Here is a 25,015-nt window from a genome sequence, read left to right on the forward strand (position 1 = left end):
GTAGTTCGATGCAATAAAAAACCCCCAAAAATGAAATGTAACTATTAATGTGAAACACAGTGAATAATACATACATTAAAAGACCCATTTTTATCAATCTCATGGTATATTTTAGGCTGACAAAATGGGGACATTGACTAAATCGGGCAATTTTTTTCTTTATAATAAACTGAAGCTGTTAAAATATTCTTCCCGTCCCTTGATGTAGTCTGATAACTATTTCTGATTATGATGAACTTTTTATTTTTGCATATTTCCATCTTCATGATAAGGAAAACATGCGCAAGAAAAGATTTACTCGAATTCAGACTTGCTCGTCTGCTAGAGCCCATCAAACATATGTTCATATTTGGCTGATAAAATCGGGGTTTCAATATATTATAATAGATATTCAGCATTCGAAGAAGTTTCTTGTGAACGAGTGTAGAACGACTTTGTTTCTACTTACTTGAAGTCAGCGGCGTAGCCAGAAATTCGGTTTGGTGGGGGTTTGGTGAAAATCGATCATACTGTCCAAACGGTATAATTCCGAAACCGTAATTTTTGAAGTTTTAAAATTATGCAGAATTATTTTTCAGAAAATAGTAACAGAGTTCGTGTCTTTAGCGAATTTGTTGAGACTTTATTGTAGTCATGAATATTAACCTGAGAAAATTCACCATAAATACTTCTTGGACGATATACCGTCAAAATAATTTTATCAAATGATGCGCTGTTTAACGTTTGTAAAACTCATCGAAGATACTAAACCTCCGAAATTGGCGGTTTCAAAATGATGCTATCTTGACCTTAAATTACTGTTTTTAAACATTTGACCTATACATATAATTGGTCATACAACAAAAATCAAATGCTCATCAAAATCGATAAGAACCTGCTAGAATCGAATGGAAATCGTATGGTGTTAAACCCCAAAACCTTCTCTTGGCTACGCCATTGCTTGGAGTTATTTATTTCGCATTTTCCGATATGTTTCAGATCGATCCGATGGTTATAAGTTAGAAAAATTGCAGTCAGAAGGTTCGCACAAATGAACATTTTTGTACTGATAAGTTATCAAGTTCCTTCCAGACAACTTGGAAGTGTTCGGTGATTATTACAAGCGGTTGTAGATAGTAAAATGAAATACAAAATTTGTTTTATTGAAATAATGTTTAGCTTATTTCAATGGATTATTACTATATTGAACAATAAATAGGCGACAAAGAGTAATCAACAAACAACAAGCCATAACTTTTAAAGTATTCAAAATAGATATTTAAAATCTTTAGTAAAGTTATTCGCAAAAGTAAGAGCTACAAATTTTCTGAAGGCATCATTTCGATATAATCACTTCCAAGAAAATTTGTGAAAATATCTCACTCATAGGGGGATTAATCAGCAAAAGCACAATACCAAAAGAAAGGGCATATTGCCTCCATTAAATTCTCCGAAGATACTATTGACCTAAAATAAGCCGTTTTGGCGTTAATAATAGATTACATGTTTTTGGTCAGATTTCTGGCAATGGGAAATGATAAAAATCGTTCGTCCGCATTTAATGTTAAATATCTCTTTTGATAATAGTCCGATTTCAACAATCTATAGCTTGTTCGAAAGGTATTCGTTAAAGCTGTCTAAAAACATATAAATTGTCAATCTATGTTGTCAATTTCGGCAGATAATTTGAAAAAACTGCAAAAAACGCCATTTTTGCGCATTCAAGCATTCATATCTTGGAAACTAAACATCAGAATCAAAAACAAATTAATAGCGTTCATACTGTTTTTTAGTTCTTTCATTTAAAATTGGTTTGGATAAGATCGGTTCAGCCATTGCTGAGAAACACGAATGAGAATTTGTCCGTTACATACACACACACAGACACACACACACACACACACACAGACATTGTCCCAAATCGTCGAGCTGAATCGATTGGTATATAAGACTCGGCCCTCCGGGCCTCGGAAAAAATCTTGAAAGTTTGAGCGAATTCTATACATTTCTTTTATAAGAAATGTAAAAAGGCATCGTCAATATAGGTTTTAACTAACCTACACAATTTCTTAACGCCATAGGAAAGAGCTAACAACGTCTATATATTCCTCCGAAGACGTTGTTTATAAGATTAAATAATTGATATTCGGCGCATATTTTCCTAGCCTATCAACATGCACGGAAGCTTCACCAACCATTCTTTTGTGACGCTCACACGCTACTCTCTGGTGGGCAGAGCTTTCGAGTAAAAGCTTCGCTCTCGTCGACCGTTGCATAGCGTTAGCCAGCACGCAAGGCGTTTACAGAATACAAACGTTTGAGAGGTGTTTCTCCATAAGATATTTGAATTTTTCATTACTCAAACATAGGATAATCGACACAAATTTTTCGAAACCAGTCAAGATTATTCAAATTGTAGACAGAATTTAAATTGCGGATGTTTCACAATTAAATGCTAAAAAGCTTTTTCACTCCATCAATTCAGCAACTCAGGAAAGAATCCCGCCTTCGGTTCCTATCAGCAGTTTGCACTTTCGCCGCACCGAAATGGCGTTTATTGCAGTGAGATGCACTCGCTGCCGCCTCAGTGTCAAGATCACCGTCGTGCTAATTGCACACAGTTCCGAGTGGCTTCTTCCGAAAAAATAAAGGAAAAAAAAACAGAAATAATAAAACTGTAATTTCACTAATTAGTTAGTTAATGATACAACTTATCATTCGGGAACCGCTTTGACCTGACCGTGTGCGTGTGTGCATTTTAGGCACGAGCTGCCGAAAAGACCACTGTCGTTTAACGGCTTTTCCAGCTAGCCAAGTGCGAAGTTCTATTGTGTGAAGTGAAAGATCGGCGCAAACCGAAGCGATCAGTGATCGTTGTTCGTTTCACATTTGTTCGACTTTAGCAGCCATAACTAGTGAGCGATCGATAGAACATGAAGCACATTGTTGGTGCGACGGTGCGATAAATGGTGGAAGTGTTCTGTGTTAAGTGAATTTTGTTCTGGATTTTGACTGACCGAATCGATTAGGATTACACATATTTCGAGATCAACCGATCAAGCTGAGATAGAAGGTAAGGGCGGGCCGCCAACCAAACACCTAGCTTTAATAGCTCGTGGTAGAAAGAAAGATACTAATAGCGGCAGTAGTTAGTTTCACCAGCGCCCATTTAATCGATACTCTTTGAACTTTGCACATTGTGATAGCTCGGGGATGATTGACGGAAAAAAGTGCATTTCAGAGTTGTTCGTTTTTGTTATTTTTTCGCCAGTGCAAATACGGAGCAGAAAAATAATAACACTGTCCAGTTGCGATCATCCGCGTGCGGAGCCGAATTTTTTTTCGTAGCTTGACCGTTCATTCCGAAGGCACACATAGCCAGCAGGGATGGATGATTGGATTAATGCATCATTATTGATAATGGGACTGCGGAGTAGCAGCAAGAAGCACGTCACAGCACAGCCCCAGTATCGAACGAGCGACGGAGAACGACCCGATCGAGAACAATGCCGGCTGATAAACAACAGGGGGAAAAAAGTGTTTGCTATAAAAATATCTGGCGTTCGCACGTTTTTTCGGACGGTTTTTTATGGTTGAGCTGAATTCCCGAACGGGTCCTAGAATTCTGTGTTTGTATTTGTAACCAAATGTATTAGGGTGGGTCTGGAACTATGTTCGATCATCGGTCAACAACAACCCAGGCTCATAAATTAGTCATAAGGGTAGCCATCCACAGCGCATGTCACCTGAACACATGTGGGATTCTTAAGAGATCCTACCGTTTAGTGCTCTTTAGGTAATGTATTTTATGGTAATATTTAGTTAATTTTATGGATTTGGTGATGAACGGTCCAGTTTGCATAGAATTTTAATATCATAATATTGAAAAAATTGCTGCTGAAAGTAAACGTGCAGCATGCTTCGTAAAACTCCGTACACTTCTATTAGTGTGTAGAAGTTGCCTGAAAATTTAAAAAATGGATCTCAAATGCCCATTGGTCCAAAAATCTTTTAGTTGGAACTTCGAATTCAAAATCAGGCAAAATAAATAGTCGCTTTCGATCTGAAAATGTTTTGGTCAAAAATTACTGTGCAGTTTCCAAATCAAAATTTTTATTTTTTTTATTTCATCTTATTTTTTAGATTAGTTTACTTCCCTTTTCTAACTCAAAATGTTAGGTGTTCCGTCACAAGTGATGACTTTTCATTCATATATCTCACATGATTTGGTTCTGTACTATATACTGTGTTCCTATGTTTGCGAGTCTGTTCAATTTATTTGTGGTAAACCAGAGAGGGGGCTTCAAAATTATTTACAGACATTTTTTCTGAATCCTTTGATGTGTTTTCTTCCTGGTAACCAATATCTGTCAATACTTTACTATTCTGTTCTTATGGCGAAGTTTCGCATTACTAGTTTTAGAGAATAATATCCTATACATATATGTTATAAACATTCTATACATTTATTGTATTCAACTAGAAATTCTGGCAATGTGAAATTTGGAAGTAAGATTTTTGTCTAATTTTTAACCCCTCTCCTAGATTTAATAGGTTTGACGGTATTACAAACTTCATGAAGCCTACTTTTTCCATCAGTGCTAAAGAACCTCTGACAGACAATTGCTTTAAGATGGTTATTGCATTACGCCTCGATAGTGGTGCATCGAGTAGACCGAGAGGGATTATGGGCCTTTTTTATGTTTGGTGTTCTTTTCATACTCTGTATCAGCCATAACTAATGATTAGCCTGTGCACTCTGGCGTGGCCGACTGGCGGATCGAAGTGAATTAAAAATTGAAATTCTTACAGAATACGTTTGTCGTTCATGGTGAATGAATTGCTGGCACCAAGACGAGTTCAAGTAGTTTGATTGCACGTTACATCCGTTCTTTTCTTCTACTTCATTAGTCTATTTTTGTTGCACTTCTAGTAGTTTTATGTTCCACTACTCAAGTATACCAAAAATAATATCGGTCAATTTGTACGGTTCTTGTTAATCCTTTTGCGTATTTTTTCTATATTCAGCATGTAATCTTTCCTTTTATTGGATTCATATTAACACTTACTAACACAATCAATTGCATATTCATATACACTCACAATCTCTCTCATTCCAAACGTACAAACGCTCATGGCCTTCGCAATAACACAGACGTCTTGACAAACGCGAACATTCAATTGCAATAATCCATACATACGTAAACCCGCGATCTGGCCAACATTAAAACCGCGCTAATAAACCTTCCGGCACTCGCGCTAGTGCATTGAATTCACGTCGCTCTTAAAATCCAGCGAAATTGTCTTTAAGTGCCAGCGGCTGCTAGTTTAGTGAGCGACTTACGCGACCTCCGGAGAGTTAAGTGAACGTTTTAGCATCTATAAATTCACAAACGTGTTCTCCAGCATTAACCCACCGATCGCGCGATCATGAATCGGTCATGTACAGAAAACTCTACGCTCGGTCCTAGAAGCCTAGCCTCATGCTTTCAGTTGGACCACTCAGAAAATGACCCTCATATTCACTAGGCAACACGTTCCATGATAAGATCACCGGAATCTCTAGTGATATGGGAGTACCCACTCTCTTCTAGCATCTGAACCGTATACTGAAAATTAAGTATAAGATTCACAGTGCGCGTGATCATCCAAGAACACACGCGAATATGTGAACGGAGAGCTCCGGTAGGACAACTCTCAAAAACCGGTTTTAATCCACCTAGTGGTGCAATTGTGCCTTGTTTCGGACTCTTCTCATCAGTAACCAGCACCAGACTTTGGGCTAGTTAGACAATAAATCTAAACTAGCACCACAGCTGGTACTAGTTTTTTTATGAATAGCTTCAAACTCAAAATCATTTCAAACCAAATTTTTCACTGGTTTTTAATAAATGCGCTTATTTTGTATTACGTAATGTGTTCATTTCAAAATTCAAGTTTATTCTAGAGGAACTAGGAAACTAGGGGGGCTTGATGGGAGGGGACTTGATGGGGGAAGAGGGGTTTAGGGTAGGGTGGTATGTGATGTGTTGGGGGCTAATCCTTCACAGCATATCAAAATACAGAAAACCTATATTAGTCAAAAAAGCCGGGATTATGTTGACGATGTTCAATGTGGTTGCATAACCTTTCTATAGGAGAAAGACAAAAAGAAATCAAACTAAAGTTTTTAACTTGAACATACAAGGTTACACCCAACTCCTTCAATTTTGTTATGATTATTTTTTGGTTGAGGAAGAGGTGCGCTCAATTTTTGCTGAAAAACTGTGAATAGTGTTTTGCCACGTTATAATATGAAAAATTTCCCATTATTTCGAGTAATCGTTCGCAACACTCAACTTAATTGCAATCGACTGCAACTGACATGAAAGATTCTCTCCGTAGCAAAAACACTTATATCATCACAGAAAATTTGATTTTCCGCACTCCACAGGCAATCGGATCAGAGGCAAAATAAATATACTGGATTGCAGGTAGGGCTAGGGGCCTAAAAAACCTTTCAAAATTTTGTATCTCGTTTGGTTTGAACAAAAAAATGAGAAAATGTTGAAGAAGGTTACTATTTCGAATAATCAAATATTCTGATACTGATTGTGCTTTCTATTTGTACTTTCTATTTGTGCTCGAGCTAGTGCGAAGTACAAATCAGCCACTTTTATATTGTATGCCGTATCTGAATAATAGAAACTGTTTAATTTTAATTCTTACTGTGGTGATATCTCGAATTGAGTGAGTCTCACAAGCCCAAAGTGGTGCTCCGGCCACAGACGGTGTCTATTGAAGTCCGGATTTTTCGCATAAGACCGAGCAATTCTGATATGAAACAATTGATAAAGGTTGAAAATTGAGGTTAAGCTAACGGAAGTCCTTCTACCATATCAGGCATTCAATCATGATAATATTCAACAAATTGGCATATGCGAAACCATTCATTTTGCCTGATAACTTAAAACTCGTGGTTGTGTGTGTGTGACAACGCTATAATCAAGATCATTAATCATTTATGTGGACGATGAAAAAATGAATGAACAGTTACAAGATCTGACACAACTTAAATACACTGTGGATTATCAAAAGATTCATGTCACATTTGGAATAATTGGAATCCATTACGAAGGACACATAAGGATTTCATCCGGTGCTTTTATGGTAACAGTCTAAGTGAACCAATCTATTTCCTTTTACCTGACCTTGAAGTACAAAACATAATGTGATAGTACCATTACACAGAAAATTATTTGCACATTCGCAGTCCCCAATGTCCAAGTTAATGGCAGCTGTTGAGGTAATATTGACAACGGAAAAAGCTTCATCAAGTACCTTAAAATCAACAGCCAGCACCATCATTGAGTAGGCTCATCCCTATGGCCTAGAAATAAGGAAGAGATCAGATGATATAGAGCACGAAGGTAGCATCCACGATGATGATAGGAATGAACGACTCCCAAGACGCAGTTACTGAAAAAAATAGTTCCTCGTCTCATCAACAGGGCTCAGCCCGCAATGGGTAGTAGCTCGCACGAACACCAACCGAACACCCACCAAAACTCATATTACTTTTTGTGGGGAATATATAAAAAACTAAATACCCCGTTTAACTAAAGCATTGAACCGAACACAATAAATAAACTATACAAGAAAAGCGCAGAAAAAGTTTTATAGAAAACTGAACACTATGCTAGTTATTGGCCAGAATAAAGTTAGTTATTTCAAAACCTGTGTTAATCCACCTAGCGGTGCAATTGTGCCTTTCTCAATCATGAACACGTGAATGTTTGCGTTGTTTATATTAATTAAAAGCTTTCAAATGCATATATTACATTTTATTATTATTCATGACATGACAAATATACAAGAAAAGAAATCAATATTCGAGTTCTAAAGTTTTGTAAAAGAAAAAAACAGTCACGGTAATATTGAATTGAAAAACCTGTTTTAATCCACCTAGAGGTGCAATTGTGCCTTTCGCATTTCTCCAAACTATGATTTAATAGCTGATTCGTACAATATAACATTATGGAAATGTCTTTCATTCTTATTACACTTGGTAAGTATATAAAAGAGCACCTTTTTGCATTCATCGCGGTATCGGTTTGAATCGGAGTTTTCTATGTGATCACACTCCACAACCCATAACTCCGGAGCCGGAAGTCGGATGGAGATGGAATTTAATATCAGTTTCCGGGGACGCAACACCTTTCATTTGAGACTAAGTTGATCAAATCGGTCTAGCCATTTTCGAGAAACCAATATAACCGTTATTCTGAATTTGGATGCTTCCGGATCCGTCGATGGTGGCCAGTGTGGCTAAAGAGACTTTGAATGACTGTTGGTGACCTAGATCTACAAATTCAACAGTTGTGTTTACATTTTGGAAAAAATTTCACCTTTTTACATTCATCGCAGAATTCGTTAGAATCGGGATTTTCTGCGTGATCGTACGTATCACCCTGTAATTCAGGAACCAGAACTCGGATCCACACAAAATTCAACAGCAGCTGATGGACCTTTCATTTAAAATCAAGTTTGTTAAAATCGGTTCAGAAAATTCCAAGAAACCGATGTGGACAAATCAACAAATTTTGTTTTGTAACCATACTCTTCAACTCGTAATCCGGAACAAGATGTCGGTTGAAAATGAAATTCAATAGCAACCTATGGGAATATTATACCTTTCATTTGAATCTTAGTTTCTAAAAATCGGTTCAGCCGTCTCCGAGAAACCGATGTGGACATTTTGTTAACAAATCCGCACATACACACATACATACATACATACATACATACATACATACATACATACATACATACATACATACATACATACATACATACATACATACATACATACATACATACATACATACATACATACATACACACATACATGCACACTAGGGTGGTACAAATTTTAGAATTCAGTGGAACCGATCTAAAACTACTCGCTAAACGACCTCATTCCACCATGCAAAATGTTGATTTGATAGGTTGCACTATATTTTAGCACAAATGGGTAATGTTGGTATGTGATTTAACATGGATAAACGATCCACATTATTCAATATTTCGTAGACACGTTCCTATAAATTCTAAAAATATATGCTATGCTAATTTCGGTAGATATGGGTACCGTGTACAACTTCCCCGAAGAGTGTAGTAGGCTACAACTTATGGTTCAAAAGTTATTCTTTATGCAATGCTTAAGTGTCTACGTCGTTGGTGGAAATTGAATTTATCTGGATACTCTGGCTGTTACCTCAATCAAGTTAACCGTGATATGCTAGTCATAAACTGAATTAGGCAGCTATCAACATAGGCGGTTTTATAGTTCAGATGCGAGCGTCATAAGTAGACAATCTGAAGGACAATGGGTTCGGTTCTTAATTTTTTTGATATTTTAATTTTTTTTTCTGCCTGTAAAGCGGGAACGTTATCATCTCGAATTGTTAGTTTCAAATAAAGTAATAAGGGAGATCATAACCGTTATTTCTGACGTAAATAACACGTCACACGTGTTATTTACGTCAGAACTTTGCCTAACGTGTTATTTCTGACGTAAATAACACGTTTGGCAAAGTTATGTTCTAACGTTACATTCAAGATGCTACTCCAATCTTAATCCCTGGCAGATTTATTCAAAAGTTTTGGTCAAAATCAAATCGTGCTTCATGGCCGGAGACACTCTTGCTGGCATATAATGACAGAAATTGGCCACTTACTCAATTAACCCGCCTTTAGTTCACGGGGCACTCTATAGCAGTTCCAGCTCCACAGGGATGTGATGAACATCAGTTGAGCTTCAAAATAACGGGAATCTTTCCCGCTTCAGTCTCGTCTCAATTTTAATTTGCTCGACGTATATTATTGTACACAAAAAAAATACATAAAAATAATTCTGTTACAATTCGATCCCAAGCCCTTTAGATCACATGTGTCGGATGATACCATCTGGACTATATTTCCGCTTATCGCCAACGGTATAACTGGTGACCACAACAAATACGTCAAGGTTCACTTGATTGAAGCTTCAGCACTTTTTTTCATAACTTTCAGGGCAACGAAAGTTTAATTTTGCAATAACTCATGAACCAGTTGTCATAGCTATGAACCGTATTTAGAAGAAGTTGTTCTACGTGACTGAATCTATAGAATGTAGCATACAATATATTTTTCAGGGGCACCACGCCGCATATTTATGAATTCAATGAAAATGTATTATTTTCTCATAGTAAACTCCATACAAACTTAGAATCATTTGTGCTAAAAGATGCTGCAACAGATATGATTCAGATTTGGCGTAGGAGTTCATTGATGAAATACGAATTTTTCTAACTTGGTTCTGCGGTATTCCATTTTTTTCATACATCCTTGTGCCACCCTAGTGGATATGTGCTTTATTTTTATTTTTATTTTTTTCCTCGTGCCACCCTAATACACACAGATATTTTGCGATCTCGGCGAACTGAGTCGAATGTGATATAAGACTCGGCCCTCCGGGCCTCGGTTAGAAAGTCGGTTTTTGGAGCAATTGCGTAACCTTTCTATATGAGAAAGGCAAAAGAATGATATTTAATTAGCTTAATCAGCATGAGTCCAATGTTATCTTCATGTGATTATATTTTGAAAAGTTGGTGGAATGGGTTTGAAAGTGGAGGGAATGGGGGGTTAGTAAAGTGGGGGTGGAGGATGCGTCAGAAAACCTTAATCTTATTTCGGTATACGGGGTGGATGAAGGAAATGCGGGCGTGAGGGTGGTCCAAGGGGAGGGGAGTGATGAAGGAGGGAGGTGTAAGGGCAAGACACGTGGGTGGGAGGGGCGGCGACGCAATACTCAACTGCATATTTTGCCATCCATTTGAGACTTTGTTTGAGAAAATCGATTCAGTCATCACCGAAGAACCGATGTGACTTTAATTGTGGAATATGCCCGGAATTCTGGACTTCCGGAATCGTCGATAGTGGACAATATATTCAAAGAATGTTTGATTGGCAATCAGTGATCTAGATCTGCGATTAGAAGTAATTTGGTGACCATTTCAATAGTTTTTAGCCTCTGAGGTATTACGATTGTACCGATTTATATGGGAAATTCCAGTGTATCCTTACTAACACCCCTGTAACTCCGGAAGCAAGAGTCAGAACCGAATGAAATTCAGCAGCAGTCAGTGGTATTACTGTATCTTTCATTTGAAATCAAGTGTGTAAAAATCGGTAGAGAATTCGTTGGGGAATGGGTGTGATATTATCTTAGGAACTTGGCGGGTTCCCCGGGGGCGTCATGAACCGTCATAGGTGGCCAATGTGGTCAAAGCTGCTTTGACTGATCATTAGTGATCCAGACCCGCAAACTAGAGTAATGTTACATCAATTTTAATATGTTTTACATCATTTTAACATCATGGTGGTACCAGTTTATATGAGAATTTGCTGTGTGACCGCACTCTTTAACCCGTAACTCCGGAACCGGAAGTCGGATCAACTAAAAATTCAATAGCAGCTTATGGGAGCGTTATACCTTTCAGATGAAACTAAGTTTGCGAAAATCAGTTCAGCCATCTCTGAGAAAATTGTGTGAGTTTAAATGACACACACACATACACACACATACATACACACAGACATTTGCCGATCTCGACGAACTGAATCGAATGGTGTATGACACTCGACCCTCCGGGCCTCGGTTAAAAAGTCGATTTTTACAGTGATTGCATAGCCTTTCTTTATATGAGAAAGACAAAAAGGTGCGAAATCGGCAAAATCCCAAAATGTCGATCTTTATAAAAAAAATTTTTCGTGGTAGCATAAAATCTCGACGTTTCATGCATTTTAAAGATGTTTGGCATCAAAAATACGAATTCGATTTCTAAAATTTCATGGGGTCCCCCACTTGAAAAAAATTTTGAGTTCCGGCTTATATGGGAATTTCATATGTGACCGGACGGTTTAGTCTATATTTCGGGAACCATATAAGCAATCCGTGCGAAATTTTATAGACATCTGTGGGGATAATATAGCTATCATTTGGGACTAAGTTTGTGAAAATCGGCCCAACCATTTTCGGGAAACTGATATGAGTTCGTAAATTTTGAAAGATGGCCGCTTTTCCCGGTCACTTCCGGAACCGTCTATGGTGGTCAATGTAGTCAACGAAAGTTTGTTTGGCCGTCGGTGACCTAGAACTGCAAATTTAAGTTGTTTGAGAGACATTTTAGCGAAATTTTTACCTTTTTTGCTTTCATCGGAGTATCGGTTTGAATCACAATTTGCTATGTGATCGCACGCCACAACCCGTAACTCCGGAACCGGAAGTCGGTTCGGGATAAAATTTAATAGCCATTTACGGGGACGCAACATCTTTCATTTGAGACTAAGTTTGGTTGATTCGGTCTAGCCATCTCCGAAAAACCGATGTGACTGTTATTCTGAATTTGGATACTTCCGCCGTGGCTTCCGGAACCGATGATGGTGGCCAATGTGACCAAAAAGACTTTGAATGGCTGTTAGTGACCTAGTACTACAAATCGAAGCAGTTGTGGTCACATTTTGGAAAAATTTTCACCATTATACATTCATTGCAGAATTTATTAAAATCGACATTTTCTGCGTGTTCGTTATCGTCACCCTGTAATTCCGGAACCGGAAGTCGGATCCATTAGAAATTCAATAGCAGCCTATGGGAACGTTGCACCTTTCATTTGAGACTAAGTTTGTCAAAATCGGTTCAGCCATCTCTGAGAAAAATGAGTGACATTTTTGGTCACATACACACACAGACGCACATACACACACACATACATCCATACATACATACACACACAGACATTTGCCGAACTCGACGAACTGAATCGAATGGTATATGTCACTCGGCCCTCAGGGCCTCCGTTAAAAAGTCGGTTTTCAGAGCAATTGCAATACCTTTCTATTGAGAAAGGCAAAAATAGACACTTTTAGAAGCTTCGTCAAAATAAGATAAAGTAAAAGTTAAGATTTTTGCATATTTTGTTCTAAAAAATCGAATAATGTGCTCAAAAAGTATAACAAATCACTACTTCATAAGTTTAGAGTAAAACTCATTACAAATTTGAATGATTAGGTAGACTATTCTAGCTAAATATGTAATCTACGAAAAAAGTTTCGAGTTATCAAAGTCACCCCGACGATCAAAGTCACCCCGGTTTACGGTACTTATTATTCAGTTTTTTCATTCAAATAATCTTACTAATATTTGTCAGATATTCATTTTGTTAATTTCATCCAAATTATTAACTTTATGTAAATCAATTTATTCTTTTTTGTAGCATAATTTTCATTTGAATCGAAGAATTCATTTTATTTTGCTTATTTTTTATTCATTTTACCAATTGTTTAATTTATACATATTATATTATATAATGAATATTATCATTATTATTAATTTTATGTTTTATTTACTTTATTCATATCATTTATTGTTTTACTCTGTTAATTTTATTCATTCTATTCATTTTAATTAGTTTTTTCGTTCAATTAATTTTAATTTTAATTCTCTTCAACCATTCCTTTTATTCATTTAATTGGTTGGATGCTTTAAATCAATTTAATTTATTCTATAAATTTTTTAACTTTTTATATGGTCTATAACAATGATATGAACTAATTTGATTTATTGCATTAAAATGCTCATTTTATGAATTTTCTAAGTTTTATCATATGTTTGCTATAATAATAATTATTTTTTACTTTTCAACGACATTTAATCAGTTAGAGATTACTGGGTAGGCAAAGTTATGAAAATTTAGAGCCATAGTACTCAAGCGAGAGCAAGGATCCTAAGCAAATTCTCATGGGTTCAGGTATAAAAAACCCCCTTAAAAGACCATGATTATCGTCCATGCCAAGTTCCATAACCATGAAAACACCATAAGATGGTCTCAACAACGTTAAAAATACAAAAAAAATAGTGTGTGATAGTTTGGGATGGGTGGATCCCATTTAAAGCACTATCAAAACACAATGGTTAAATTGGACCATTACCATGGTGGTAATATGGGCTTTTCGTTTGCTTTAGATGTGAAGTATACAGATCGCAGAACTAGAAGTGGTAGGGTCATTAGAAACAGGCTTAAAATTCTACAGGCTAATCTTTTGTCTTCTGTTGGTAGGGTTCTAGCTTAGGCAGCATAACTACGTATCACTCAAGTCTACCAACATGCCTCCTGGGAGAGACAGACTTATCCCTCTTTACCGTGAGAACCGACAAAAGAGAAACATTGTAAGATCACCACTGAAAACCTGTCGACGATTAGCATCAATGAAATGCTGTTGTTCATCTTTGTTTGTTTTACGAATACCGGGATAGATTTTTATTAGACTATCGCAATTGCTCTTGCAGTGGTAGCGGGTTTGCTACAGTGTGTAGATGCCTACTTCGCATGAGTTCTGCAAACTAATGAATAGTCCAACAGTGATATGTGTAAGAAATGTCTTATCTCAGTGCTAGGTCGATTAGTTGGGTTTTTCGATACAACCTGTAAATCACTATAAAATGCCATGTTAAGAAAACCCTCATATTGAATCACCCTGTAGTGTGTTAGGCCCTTTGGACATCAACATCAACACCTGGTAGTGGAAATCTGAAATCCTTTTTGTTCTTAATATATTTTGAATCCCACTTTATTGTTCAAAATAATTTCAACACGGATGACTGATTTGGCACAATGTTGGTAAAGAGTCTCTGGGTGGCATGGAGTAGAAATAATTCCGTAATGCTGGTAATCATTTTTTGATCATGCTGCTCTACAGCTGTTCGATTATTTTGGCCCTTAGCTCAATAGTGCCCATGGGGCCAACGTAGTCGTAAGACAGACCTGGGTTCAGTTCCACGTTGTTAACAATTTCCCAAAGCAATTGAAGGTGTATGTAAAAATCGATAGAATAATCTAGAGACATTGATGTAAATATTCAATACATAGTAATGTACCCACATAGCTCAAAAATGTAATGTTTCAAATAAATGCAGAAAAGTAATGACTAAAACAGTAATCATGAATAATTTTTCCCGACACTGCACACATTTTTCAACAGAAGAATAATTTTGCATTCATGTTAGGAAATCCAGCTTTTACCGGTTTATTTGAATAGAAAAAAACTATAAGCACCCCTGTCTACAACTGATTAAAGAAGCTATTCTCTATTTCACCTTCCCAAAACAGGTCGAAAATGTGGCAAACAAAACCACTATCAATAAGCAAAACAAAAGAGTTTGCCAATCAGTTATCAGCGATTAAGTCAATAGGTCGAATCGAACGGAATCCGGTAGTCTCTCAGTATGAACCGATGCGTTAATCCGTTGCCAGCTCCGGCATCTCCTGTCAAGCAACAGGTTTGTGTTTATTATACACTTTGTACTGGGCGCATCCTTTTCCCGCTCACGGAATGATGTATGTACATACATTCTACCTCGCACCCAGAGTCAAGTATGTGTGTACATTCATACTGTAATCAAGAGGAACCAGCACGGCTCCATCGTTTCGCCGCATCATCTGCATCGTTGCATCGTTCCATTTGAGTAAATGCGATCGGTGTTCCAGAACGGGCTCGTACCTTTTTGCATGGGGCACAGAGCTTGAGTTTCCGGATTCCTCGAAATAATCGTTATTTTAGTGATCCACTTGAATGAACCAGTCTATGAATTTCTTTGAATAAATTGATCTTATTATACACGGATACGAAAAACTACCAAAAGTTGAACTCTTTTGACTCAATCTCGGGGTATCGTGGAATAAGGTAAAATTAGGTAAACCGTGTTGAAAGTAGTTTCCCTTTAACTACGGCAAAAATCACAACTCATTGAGAGGTTTTTTATACTTAACCTTGAGTTAAATATACTTAAATTTAAGTTGAAACTACCTAATTTTGAGTAAACTTCAAACAACTCAAAAGTAACTTTAACCTGGACTAAGTCGAATCTCTCTCTCTCTCTCTCTCTCTCTCTCTCTCTCTCTCTCTTTGTTTTTGACAACACTAATAAGTGCGAAAGCGACGTAAAACTTAAAACCACCTAAATTAAAGTTAAAAGAACTTATTATGGGGGTTGTTTTATTTTTCCGTGTAAGCCTGTATTCTTTTTATTTTTTGTTATTTTTTACTTTTTCATATAGAAAGGTTATGCAATCGGTCGGAATTTCGACTTTTTAACCGAGGCCCGCAGAGTCAAATCTCTTATACCATTCGACTCAGTTCCTAGAGATCGGAAAATGTCTGTATTTGTTTATGTAGATGTATGTATGTTTGTTTGTATGTATGGAGAAGGTCAGTTTGGTCTCGAACCGTCAGATTACAAAACAAACTGTCGTTATGCTCAATTTATGAAGCTTGCATCGCTTAAACTCTGACATCAGCAACATAAATCGAACAAATCATGTGGACTATTGAATTACAGATAACAGAAGCAATTGAAATTTGAACTGTACTATACCTATACATAGATTAGGGCAACTGTTTTTTACTATTATTATTTTGAACTCACTCGCAAGCTTCCCCCGTACATAAAAGTATTCCTGTGTATAGATTAGAACTCAAAGTACAACCGGCAGCTATCTTCCGCCCGACCAGGTTGAATTAGTCACGAGCTAAGCAAATGATTGCACGGAGCCGGCAAATGATTGATTTCACTGCGCCATCCACTGGCTACCCTTCATTCATTCACCCTCTCACTCACTCTCTCTTTCTCTTCTGCTCATTCCAGGCGGACGTGATAGCAATATGAACAATCCCCAGGCTCAAACGAGCGATGAGCTGGTAAGAGTGTGATCCTAGACATGTTTTGATTGCCGTACGCGATGGATGCAGACTACAGTTCTTGTTCTCTTCCGCAGGAGACTGTCGAGGCACAGAATTCCCTGTTCGATCTACTGTACGACTGTTCGGCCCGAGCGGTGACAACCCGGCTGGGCCAGTTTGTGTACCGCCGGGTGGACGGTCTTCTTTCGACCGCGGAGAAAACGGCCCGCTGGAGTTTACCACAACAGATCGCACCCAGTGCCGAGGATGATCCGGGCAAAATTTCGGCACCGCCCCTGATTCGACCGCTTCCGTGGATACTCTTCCTACCAGCACTGATCGGATTGAGATTGGCACGCATCGCGCTCTCCTTTCTGGCACTAATGGTTGGGAAACCTCCGGTTTCCCCCGCAACGGTGGTGTGCTTTCTCCAGAACAAACGTAGGAAGCTACGGGCGCTTAAATATCGAGGCCAACGGTTGAACAGAATCTCCCGTGCCGAATCGAGTTGCTCGGGCGAATCACGAAGCACGTGGCTCAACAGGGTCACATTACCTCTCCGATCGGTAGTTTCCGCGAGGACCGCCAAACCATCGTCCAAGCCGGCTGCGGTAAATAGAAGACGAGTTTGTTTTGACTTTAATCAATTATATTGATGGCAATCTGTTTGACTTGTAGGATTATCGCCAACATCAGAAGCACGTGGCTCAAAAACGGAATGCCGAGCAGCGGGACGATGGAGACAGTGATGATTCGTTCAATGCTCACTGCATGGAACTACTGGAAAAATATGCTAATGCCGCCGGAGATTCGAGCTACAATGTGAGTATGAGCGAATGTTTTTTTTTTCCTTTTTTTTGTTTTGGTTGATACCGTCCTGCCGAAGCTGAGTGCTGTTTGATAACAGCACTTGGGCTATGGGAAGAAGACTATCAAGCGTCTCGATTATTCTCTGCAATCATTGCGATGCGCGCGGGTTGCAGGTTATTGAATTGGCTTGGTGCATGTGATATCATTGTTATTTTGTGTTCTATACAGCACATTACCTCAAATTACGGCGATGAGCTAATGTTTGTGGTATTGCAAATAATAATCGTTTGTTCGTCACTTGATGTTGGAAGTTACCTGCTGTTCTGTTCAATAAACTATAAGGACTATTTTTGATGAAAAGATGTGATATGGAGCAAGCTAAAGTAATCAGATGTTTCCGGGATGATAGCTGTATAGCTTTTGTATAATTGAGATATTTTTCGACTAGGAATACAGTTCAAAGTACACGGGGATCAATTATTTAGACTAGGGGGTGGGCACTTGAATAACAATACTGTATGTACACTTTGGCTTTTGCTTTGAAAAATTCAGTTTTTCATGACAAAGGCTTTCTTCAGAAAGATATTTTCATGGGGAAGGGTTGATTTCAGCATCGGTGTAACAGCAATATCAGATACAGAAGGAGAGGACAACGGTGACAGAGAAGAGAGGAACATCAAGCTTGCAGTTTGTGGCAAATGTCCAACGGTAATGACAGCCTTGGATCGCCAAATCAGCACGCTGCGGGACGTTAGGTGGTTCTCGTCGGACCCATAGAGAATCCAGATGGGTCAGAACTTCGGGTCATTTTCGGTTCCATTTTCGTTTATGCAAGCAGATTGATGAGTGAAGACGATCACGTAGTAGCGCTCTGGTGCGAGTTGGCACCACAAAAGCAGTAGAAGGGACTTCTAAGAATGAGAAAAAGAGAAAGAAATTCATTTACTGACTATCGAATGTAGCCACCTTCCTAGCTCCCCATTGCTCCACGAGGTTTGCCAACTTTCGAGGGTTCTCTGATGAGTAAAACTGAAAAATTCCTGGAAGCAAATTGGTCTTTCAAAAACGTCACCTTCTAGGGCACCCACCTTAGCTAAGGAGTCCGCCTTCTCATTGCCCGAAATGGATCAATGAGAAGGGACCCACACCAAGGTAATCTGGAAAGATTTGTCAGATAAAGCACTCAGTAGCTCCCGTATTTTGCCCAAAAAATACAAGGAGTGCTTTCCATGTTTCATCGAGCCAATAGCGTCAATAGAACTCAGACTATCCGAGACGATGAAGTAATGGTCTGCGGGTAATGTGTCAATGACTCCAAGGGTATACTGAATAGCAGCTAGTTCTGCGGCGTAAACTGAAGCGGGGTCACTGAGTTTGTAGGAGGCGGTGAACTTTTGATTGAAAATACCGAAGCCAGTGGACCCTTCGAGGTTTGATCCGTCAGTATAAAACATCTAAGAACAGTAGACTTCTCGGAATTTATTATAAATAATGTTTGGAACCACTTGTGGGCGTATGTGGTCCGGAATTCCACTAATCTCGTCTTTCATGGATGTGTCGAAGAAAACAGTAGATTCAGAAGTATTTATGAAATGCACATGGTTGGGATTGTAAGAAGAAGGATTAATATTTTGCGTCATGTAGTCAAAGTACAGGGACATAAAACGGGTCTGAGAATTGAGCTCAACAAGCCTTCGAAATTTTCAATCACCACCGGGTTCAAGATATCGCATCGAATGAGCAATCGATATGAGAGTTCCCAAAATCGATGGTGGGGGAGGGATCCGTGTCATTTCACCCGTGTTTAGAACTGTCATATTGAAGTTGTCGCAAATATTGTGAATTAAAGAAGAACGGTTATCATCATAAGCCATTCCGTACCGTGAGAGTTAAAGTCTCCTAAAACAAGTCGCGGTGCAGGCAGGGATTCTATGATGTCATGTAGCCGGCGGTGCCCAATCGCGGTGTTGGGGGGAATATATATATATATATATATATATATATATATATATATATATATATATATATATATATATATATATATATATATATATATATATATATATATATATATATATATATATATATATATATATATATATATATATATATATATATATATATATATATATATATATATATATATATATATATATATATATATATATATATATATATATATATATATATATATATATATATATATATATATATATATATATATATATATATATGGAAGCTATGCAAAGATCTTTGCCTTTGGTTGTCACTTGACAAACGACAACTTCAATACCTGTTATCGATGGAAGGTTAATTCTGTAGAAGGAATAGCGCTTTTTGATCCCCAAAGGCACTCCTCCATAGGGGGTGTCTCGATCCAGGCGAATAATATTAAAATCGTGGAAGTTGAGATCTATACCTGAAGTTAACCAAGTTTCACATAATGCAAATGCATCGCAACTCAAACTATTTATTAAAATCTTGAAGGAATCGATTTTCGGGATGATACTTCTGAAATTCCACTGTAAAACAGTGATGAAATCCGTGACCTCGTTCGATGAGTTAGCCATCGAAGGATACAATTGCTGAAAGGAGGGGCCATTTAGCAGTCAACTGCTTCAAAAATGTTCTTACTGTAGGGAGAAAAGTTAACATAAGACTTTTAATAGGATCAGTTATATTGAAAGTTTTTATTATCCAGTCCACAATGTCCGAGAGTTTGATAATTCCAGTGCCCCGATTATTCTCGAACTGAAACAGAGTAAGACTTGGGATTTTTGATGTACCGGGAAGTGCTGGGAATTCCTTCTCTGAGTTTAATCCTCCGATACCAGGAGCTACTTGCTTCGGCTTGGTTGCAACACTTCCAAGAGATGTCACTTTCGGAGCCCCGGCCTTTACAAGGAACTTTAGGAGAGGAAATGTTCATTGTTTATTGTTTGTTTACATCAACAGGCTGTTGTGAAGCCCCAATGATGTTTCAATGATTAGAATAAAAAACGTAGCATTAACATATCAAAGTAATTAAATTAACATTAAAATACATACAAATAACAAGGTCAAGATAATAGACAATATAGACGACATTTCTCTTCAGAGTCACGATGCTGGCAGCACACTTGCGAACAAACGACGGAGCGTTTTGCGTGGGAGATGATAGTCAAAAACTTAAGCAACTCTATTGAATGTCCTTTGGATACCATTGATGCCTGTGTTCATCCCGTAGTTTGTCCGACGAAACTGTAACCGCAACAAATTCCTGTTTCTCAGTGCTCTGGGGAGCACATTAATTGAAATTTACTGCAAAACGGCGGAGCAGTCGATTTTATTCTGTAGAACGTCTGCCACGAAGAGCGCTTTCAGGAGATCTCGTCGGGTTTGCAGGGTTTCCAGATCGATGAGTAAACATCGGCTTTCGTAGTCAGGTAGCTGATACGGATCAAGCCACGGTAACCTGCGCAATGCAAATCGAATAAACCGCCGTTGAATGGATTCGATTCTTTCCGCACCGTTCATGTAGATAAGACCCCACACTGTAGAGCTGAACTCGATGATTGGGCGTACAAGTGCGCAGTACAGCGACTTTAGGCAATATACGTCGGTGAAGTCTCTAGCTATACGCTTGATGAGGCCCAGCGTTTGTGATGCTTTACCGACGTTGAACGAGACGTGTTGCTTGAAAGTGAGTTGGTTATCCAGTATGACTCCAAGATCTTTAACGTGAGTGACACGATTGATTTCAACACTCCCCAAGGTATATTTGAAACGAATCGGTTGCTTTTTCCTTGTGAAGGAAATCACCGAGCATTTACTCGGGTTGACGATCATTCGATTTAAATCGCACCAAGCTGCGAAACTGTCGAGTTGATTTTGCAGGAAATGGGCATCAGCAATCGAACGAATCTGCATGTTCACGCCGAAGTGAACATCGCACCAGAAAAATGATTTTGACCGCCAAAATCGGCACTTGCAGATAGTGTGCGAAATCAAATATTTTCTCCCCCGACGCACAGATGAAATTATTCTCCAGCCTCAATCACCTAAGGCAATTCCTGCGCTACGATCATCGTTGCCCAGCTGACTGCTGATGTTGGCCACTGGAGAAGACAACAATAAGTTTTCACTGTACGGCGATTTCTACGCAAATTCGTCGCCGTAGCAGCACCGAGAGCAGATGATCGCACACGGCTGGGTCATCTTCCCCTTCAGCCGTCTCATGTCCTGTGGGAGCAGCAGGGCAGTACGGCAGTACAAAGTTTATCGCCGAACAACACAGTCCAGCAGAACTGACTGTGCGTCGCGCTCGCCGTGCATACGTCGCACGACCGCTTCCCCACAGACCGGGAATTAGAAATAGTTTCGAAGCAGTGAAATTTGAATATCACAATGTTGTAAATAGTGTAAATAAATGTCATGATATACAGTAGGACTTTCTGGTGTTGTGTGGACTGGAAAGGTCCGAAGAAGGCGGAAAAGAACGCCCTTTTGCTGGCCTGTGCGGGGCCAGCCAAGCTTGTTTCTTTCCGGGTGCTGTTCGTCCGCCCTGTGTTTCACTGCTTTTCTCGGGCTTGAGTATCGGCCAGATCCCGGCGTAAACATGGTCCTTCGAGCCGGATAGACTCTCAAGTCCGCAGGATGGCGCTCCATTTACCGCAAGCCAAGCGGTCCGCTGCAAAACGCGCGCAACGATCGCGCTTTTGTTTTCGCGAGCGCCATCGCGATCTACCCGGTCTGTGGGAGAAAATGCAATGGAGACTGCACCCATTTTCCAATACTGCGAACACGCGGATCGAGATCCCCTTCGCTGCTGATTTGGAGAGTCGGCGGCCAGCTGGAGAGCTATGCAACAAATCTGCCAGCTGTGGGACGCGTTTTCCATCGCATCATCGACGGAAGTGGGTGAGTGCAGTTCCATTCAAGTGTGTGAATAAATCGGTGCGTCTGGTAGTCTTTTTTCTTGCCGTTGACGAAGAAACACCGCGCTGTAACAGTAGGTCCAAGCAGGACCGATTCGTGGCCACAACACGTCCCGCTTTCGCTGCAATTCTTCGGGATCATGTTTACGCCGGGATCTGGCCGATACTCAAGCCCGAGAAAAGCAGTGAAACACAGGGCGGACGAACAGCACCCGGAAAGAAACAAGCTTGGCTGGCCCCGCACAGGCCAGCAAAAGGGCGTTCTTTTCCGCCTTCTTCGGACCTTTCCAGTCCACACAACACCAGAAAGTCCTACTGTATATCATGACATTTATTTACACTATTTACAACATTGTGATATTCAAATTTCACTGCTTCGAAACTATTTCTAATTCCCGGTCTGTGGGGAAGCGGTCGTGCGACGTATGCACGGCGAGCGCGACGCACAGTCAGTTCTGCTGGACTGTGTTGTTCGGCGATAAACTTTGTACTGCCGTACTGCCCTGCTGCTCCCACAGGACATGAGACGGCTGAAGGGGAAGATGACCCAGCCGTGTGCGATCATCTGCTCTCGGTGCTGCTACGGCGACGAATTTGCGTAGAAATCGCCGTACAGTGAAAACTTATTGTTGTCTTCTCCAGTGGCTAACATCAGCAGTCAGCTGGGCAACGATGATCGTAGCGCAGGAATTGCCTTAGGTGATTGAGGCTGGAGAATAATTTCATCTGTGCGTCGGGGGAGAAAATATTTGATTTCGCACACTATCTGCAAGTGCCGATTTTGGCGGTCAAAATCATTTTTCTGGTGCGATGTTCACTTCGGCGTGAACACTGCATACACATTTTCAGATCGTCCGCAAATGACAGACGAGGTCCTTTCAAAACATAATTCACATCGTTGAACATTAAAAAAATTATCGGACCAAGGTGACTCCCCTGTGGGATACCGGAGGTTGCATTGAAACTATCTGATTGAAAATCGCCTATGGTGACACTCATCGACCGGTCGGTAAAATAGCTGTTGAACCACCTAAGGAGTGAGCTGTGTAGTCCTAGTCTCTGCAGCTTTGCTACAGTTATATCGTGATTAATTTTATCGAATGCTGCCGATAGATCAGTGTAAATAATGTCCGTTTGATTCCGTTCCGCCATGCTCGCAGTGATGTATGATGTAAGACATAGCAAATTCGTAGTGGTCGACCGTCCGGGCATGAAACCGTGTTGGTCATCGCTGAGGTATTGCTTGCAGTGAGTGAAAAGAGGCTCCATGACAACAAGTTCAAACAGTTTTGAAACAGCGCATAGTGATGTGACGCTGCAGTAGTTTCCGATGTCATTTCTTTTGCCTTTTTGCCTTTCTCATATAAAGAAAGGCTATGCAATCACTGTAAAAATCGACTTTTTAACCGAGGCCCGGAGGGCCGAGTGTCATACACCATTCGATTCAGTTCGTCGAGATCGGCAAATGTCTGTGTGTGTATGTATGTGTGTGTGTATGTGTGTGTGTGTATGTGTGTGTGTGTGTCATTTAAACTCACACAATTTTCTCAGAGATGGCTGAACCGATTTTCGCACTTAGTTTCATCTGAAAGGTATAACGCTCCCATAAGCTGCTAGTGAATTTTTAGTTGATCCGACTTCCGGTTCCGGAGTTACGGGTTGAAGAGTGTGGTCACACAGCAAATTCCCATATAAACTGGTACCACCATGATGTTAAAATGATGTAAAACATATTAAAATTGATGTAACATTACTCTAGTTTGCGGGTCTGGATCACTAATGATCAATCAAAGTAGCTTTGACCACATTGGCCACCTATGACGGTTCATGACGCCCCCGGGGAACCCGCCAAGTTCCTAAGCTAATATCACACCCATTCCCCAACGAATTCTCTACCGATTTTTACAAACTTGATTTCAAATGAAAGATACAGTAATGCCATTGACTGCTGCTGAATTTCATTCGGTTCTTACTCTTGCTTCCGGAGTTACAGGGGTGTTAGTAAGGATGCACTGGAATTTCCCATATAAATCGGTACAATCGTAATACCTCAGAGGCTAAAAACTATTGAAATGGTCACCAAATAACTTCTAATCGCAGATCTAGATCACAGATTGCCAATCAAACATTCTTTGAATATATTGTCCACTATCGACGATTCAGGAAGTCCGGAATTCCGGGCATATTCCACAATTAAAGTCAAATCGGTTCTTCGGTGATGACTGAACCGATTTTCTCAAACCAAGTCTCAAATGGAAGGCAAAATATGCAGTTGAGTATAGCGTCGCCGCCCCCCCCCCTTGCCCTTACACCTCCCTCCTTCATCACTCCCCTCCCCTTGGACCACCCTCACGCCCGCATTTCCTTCATCCATCCCGTATACCGAAATAAGATGAAGGATTTCTGACGCATCCTCCACTCCCACTCTACTAACCCCCCATTCCCTACACGCTCAAACCCATTCCACCAACCTTTCCAAATTATAATCACATGAAGATAACATTGAACTCATGCTTATTAAGCTAATTAAATATGATTCTTTTGCCTTT

At 39.5% G+C, this 25,015-nt stretch overlaps 1 protein-coding gene across 1 annotated transcript in view; it reads left to right on the top strand.

Moving 5' to 3' along the window:
* Positions 1 to 2,581: 2,581 nt before the first annotated feature.
* The window catches only part of LOC131690015 (uncharacterized), a 30,077-nt gene continuing 7,643 nt past the window's right edge, over positions 2,582 to 25,015 (top strand). The window contains exons 1-4 of the mRNA XM_058975455.1: positions 2,582 to 3,052; positions 16,706 to 16,758; positions 16,836 to 17,351; positions 17,419 to 17,562. Coding sequence (XP_058831438.1) covers positions 16,723 to 16,758; positions 16,836 to 17,351; positions 17,419 to 17,562 — 696 coding nt within the window. The 5' untranslated portion in view covers positions 2,582 to 3,052; positions 16,706 to 16,722. The remainder of the gene's footprint in view (positions 3,053 to 16,705; positions 16,759 to 16,835; positions 17,352 to 17,418; positions 17,563 to 25,015) is intronic.

The sequence above is a fragment of the Topomyia yanbarensis genome, chromosome 3 (assembly GCF_030247195.1).
Source record: "Topomyia yanbarensis strain Yona2022 chromosome 3, ASM3024719v1, whole genome shotgun sequence".
Taxonomy (NCBI): Eukaryota; Metazoa; Arthropoda; class Insecta; order Diptera; family Culicidae; genus Topomyia; species Topomyia yanbarensis.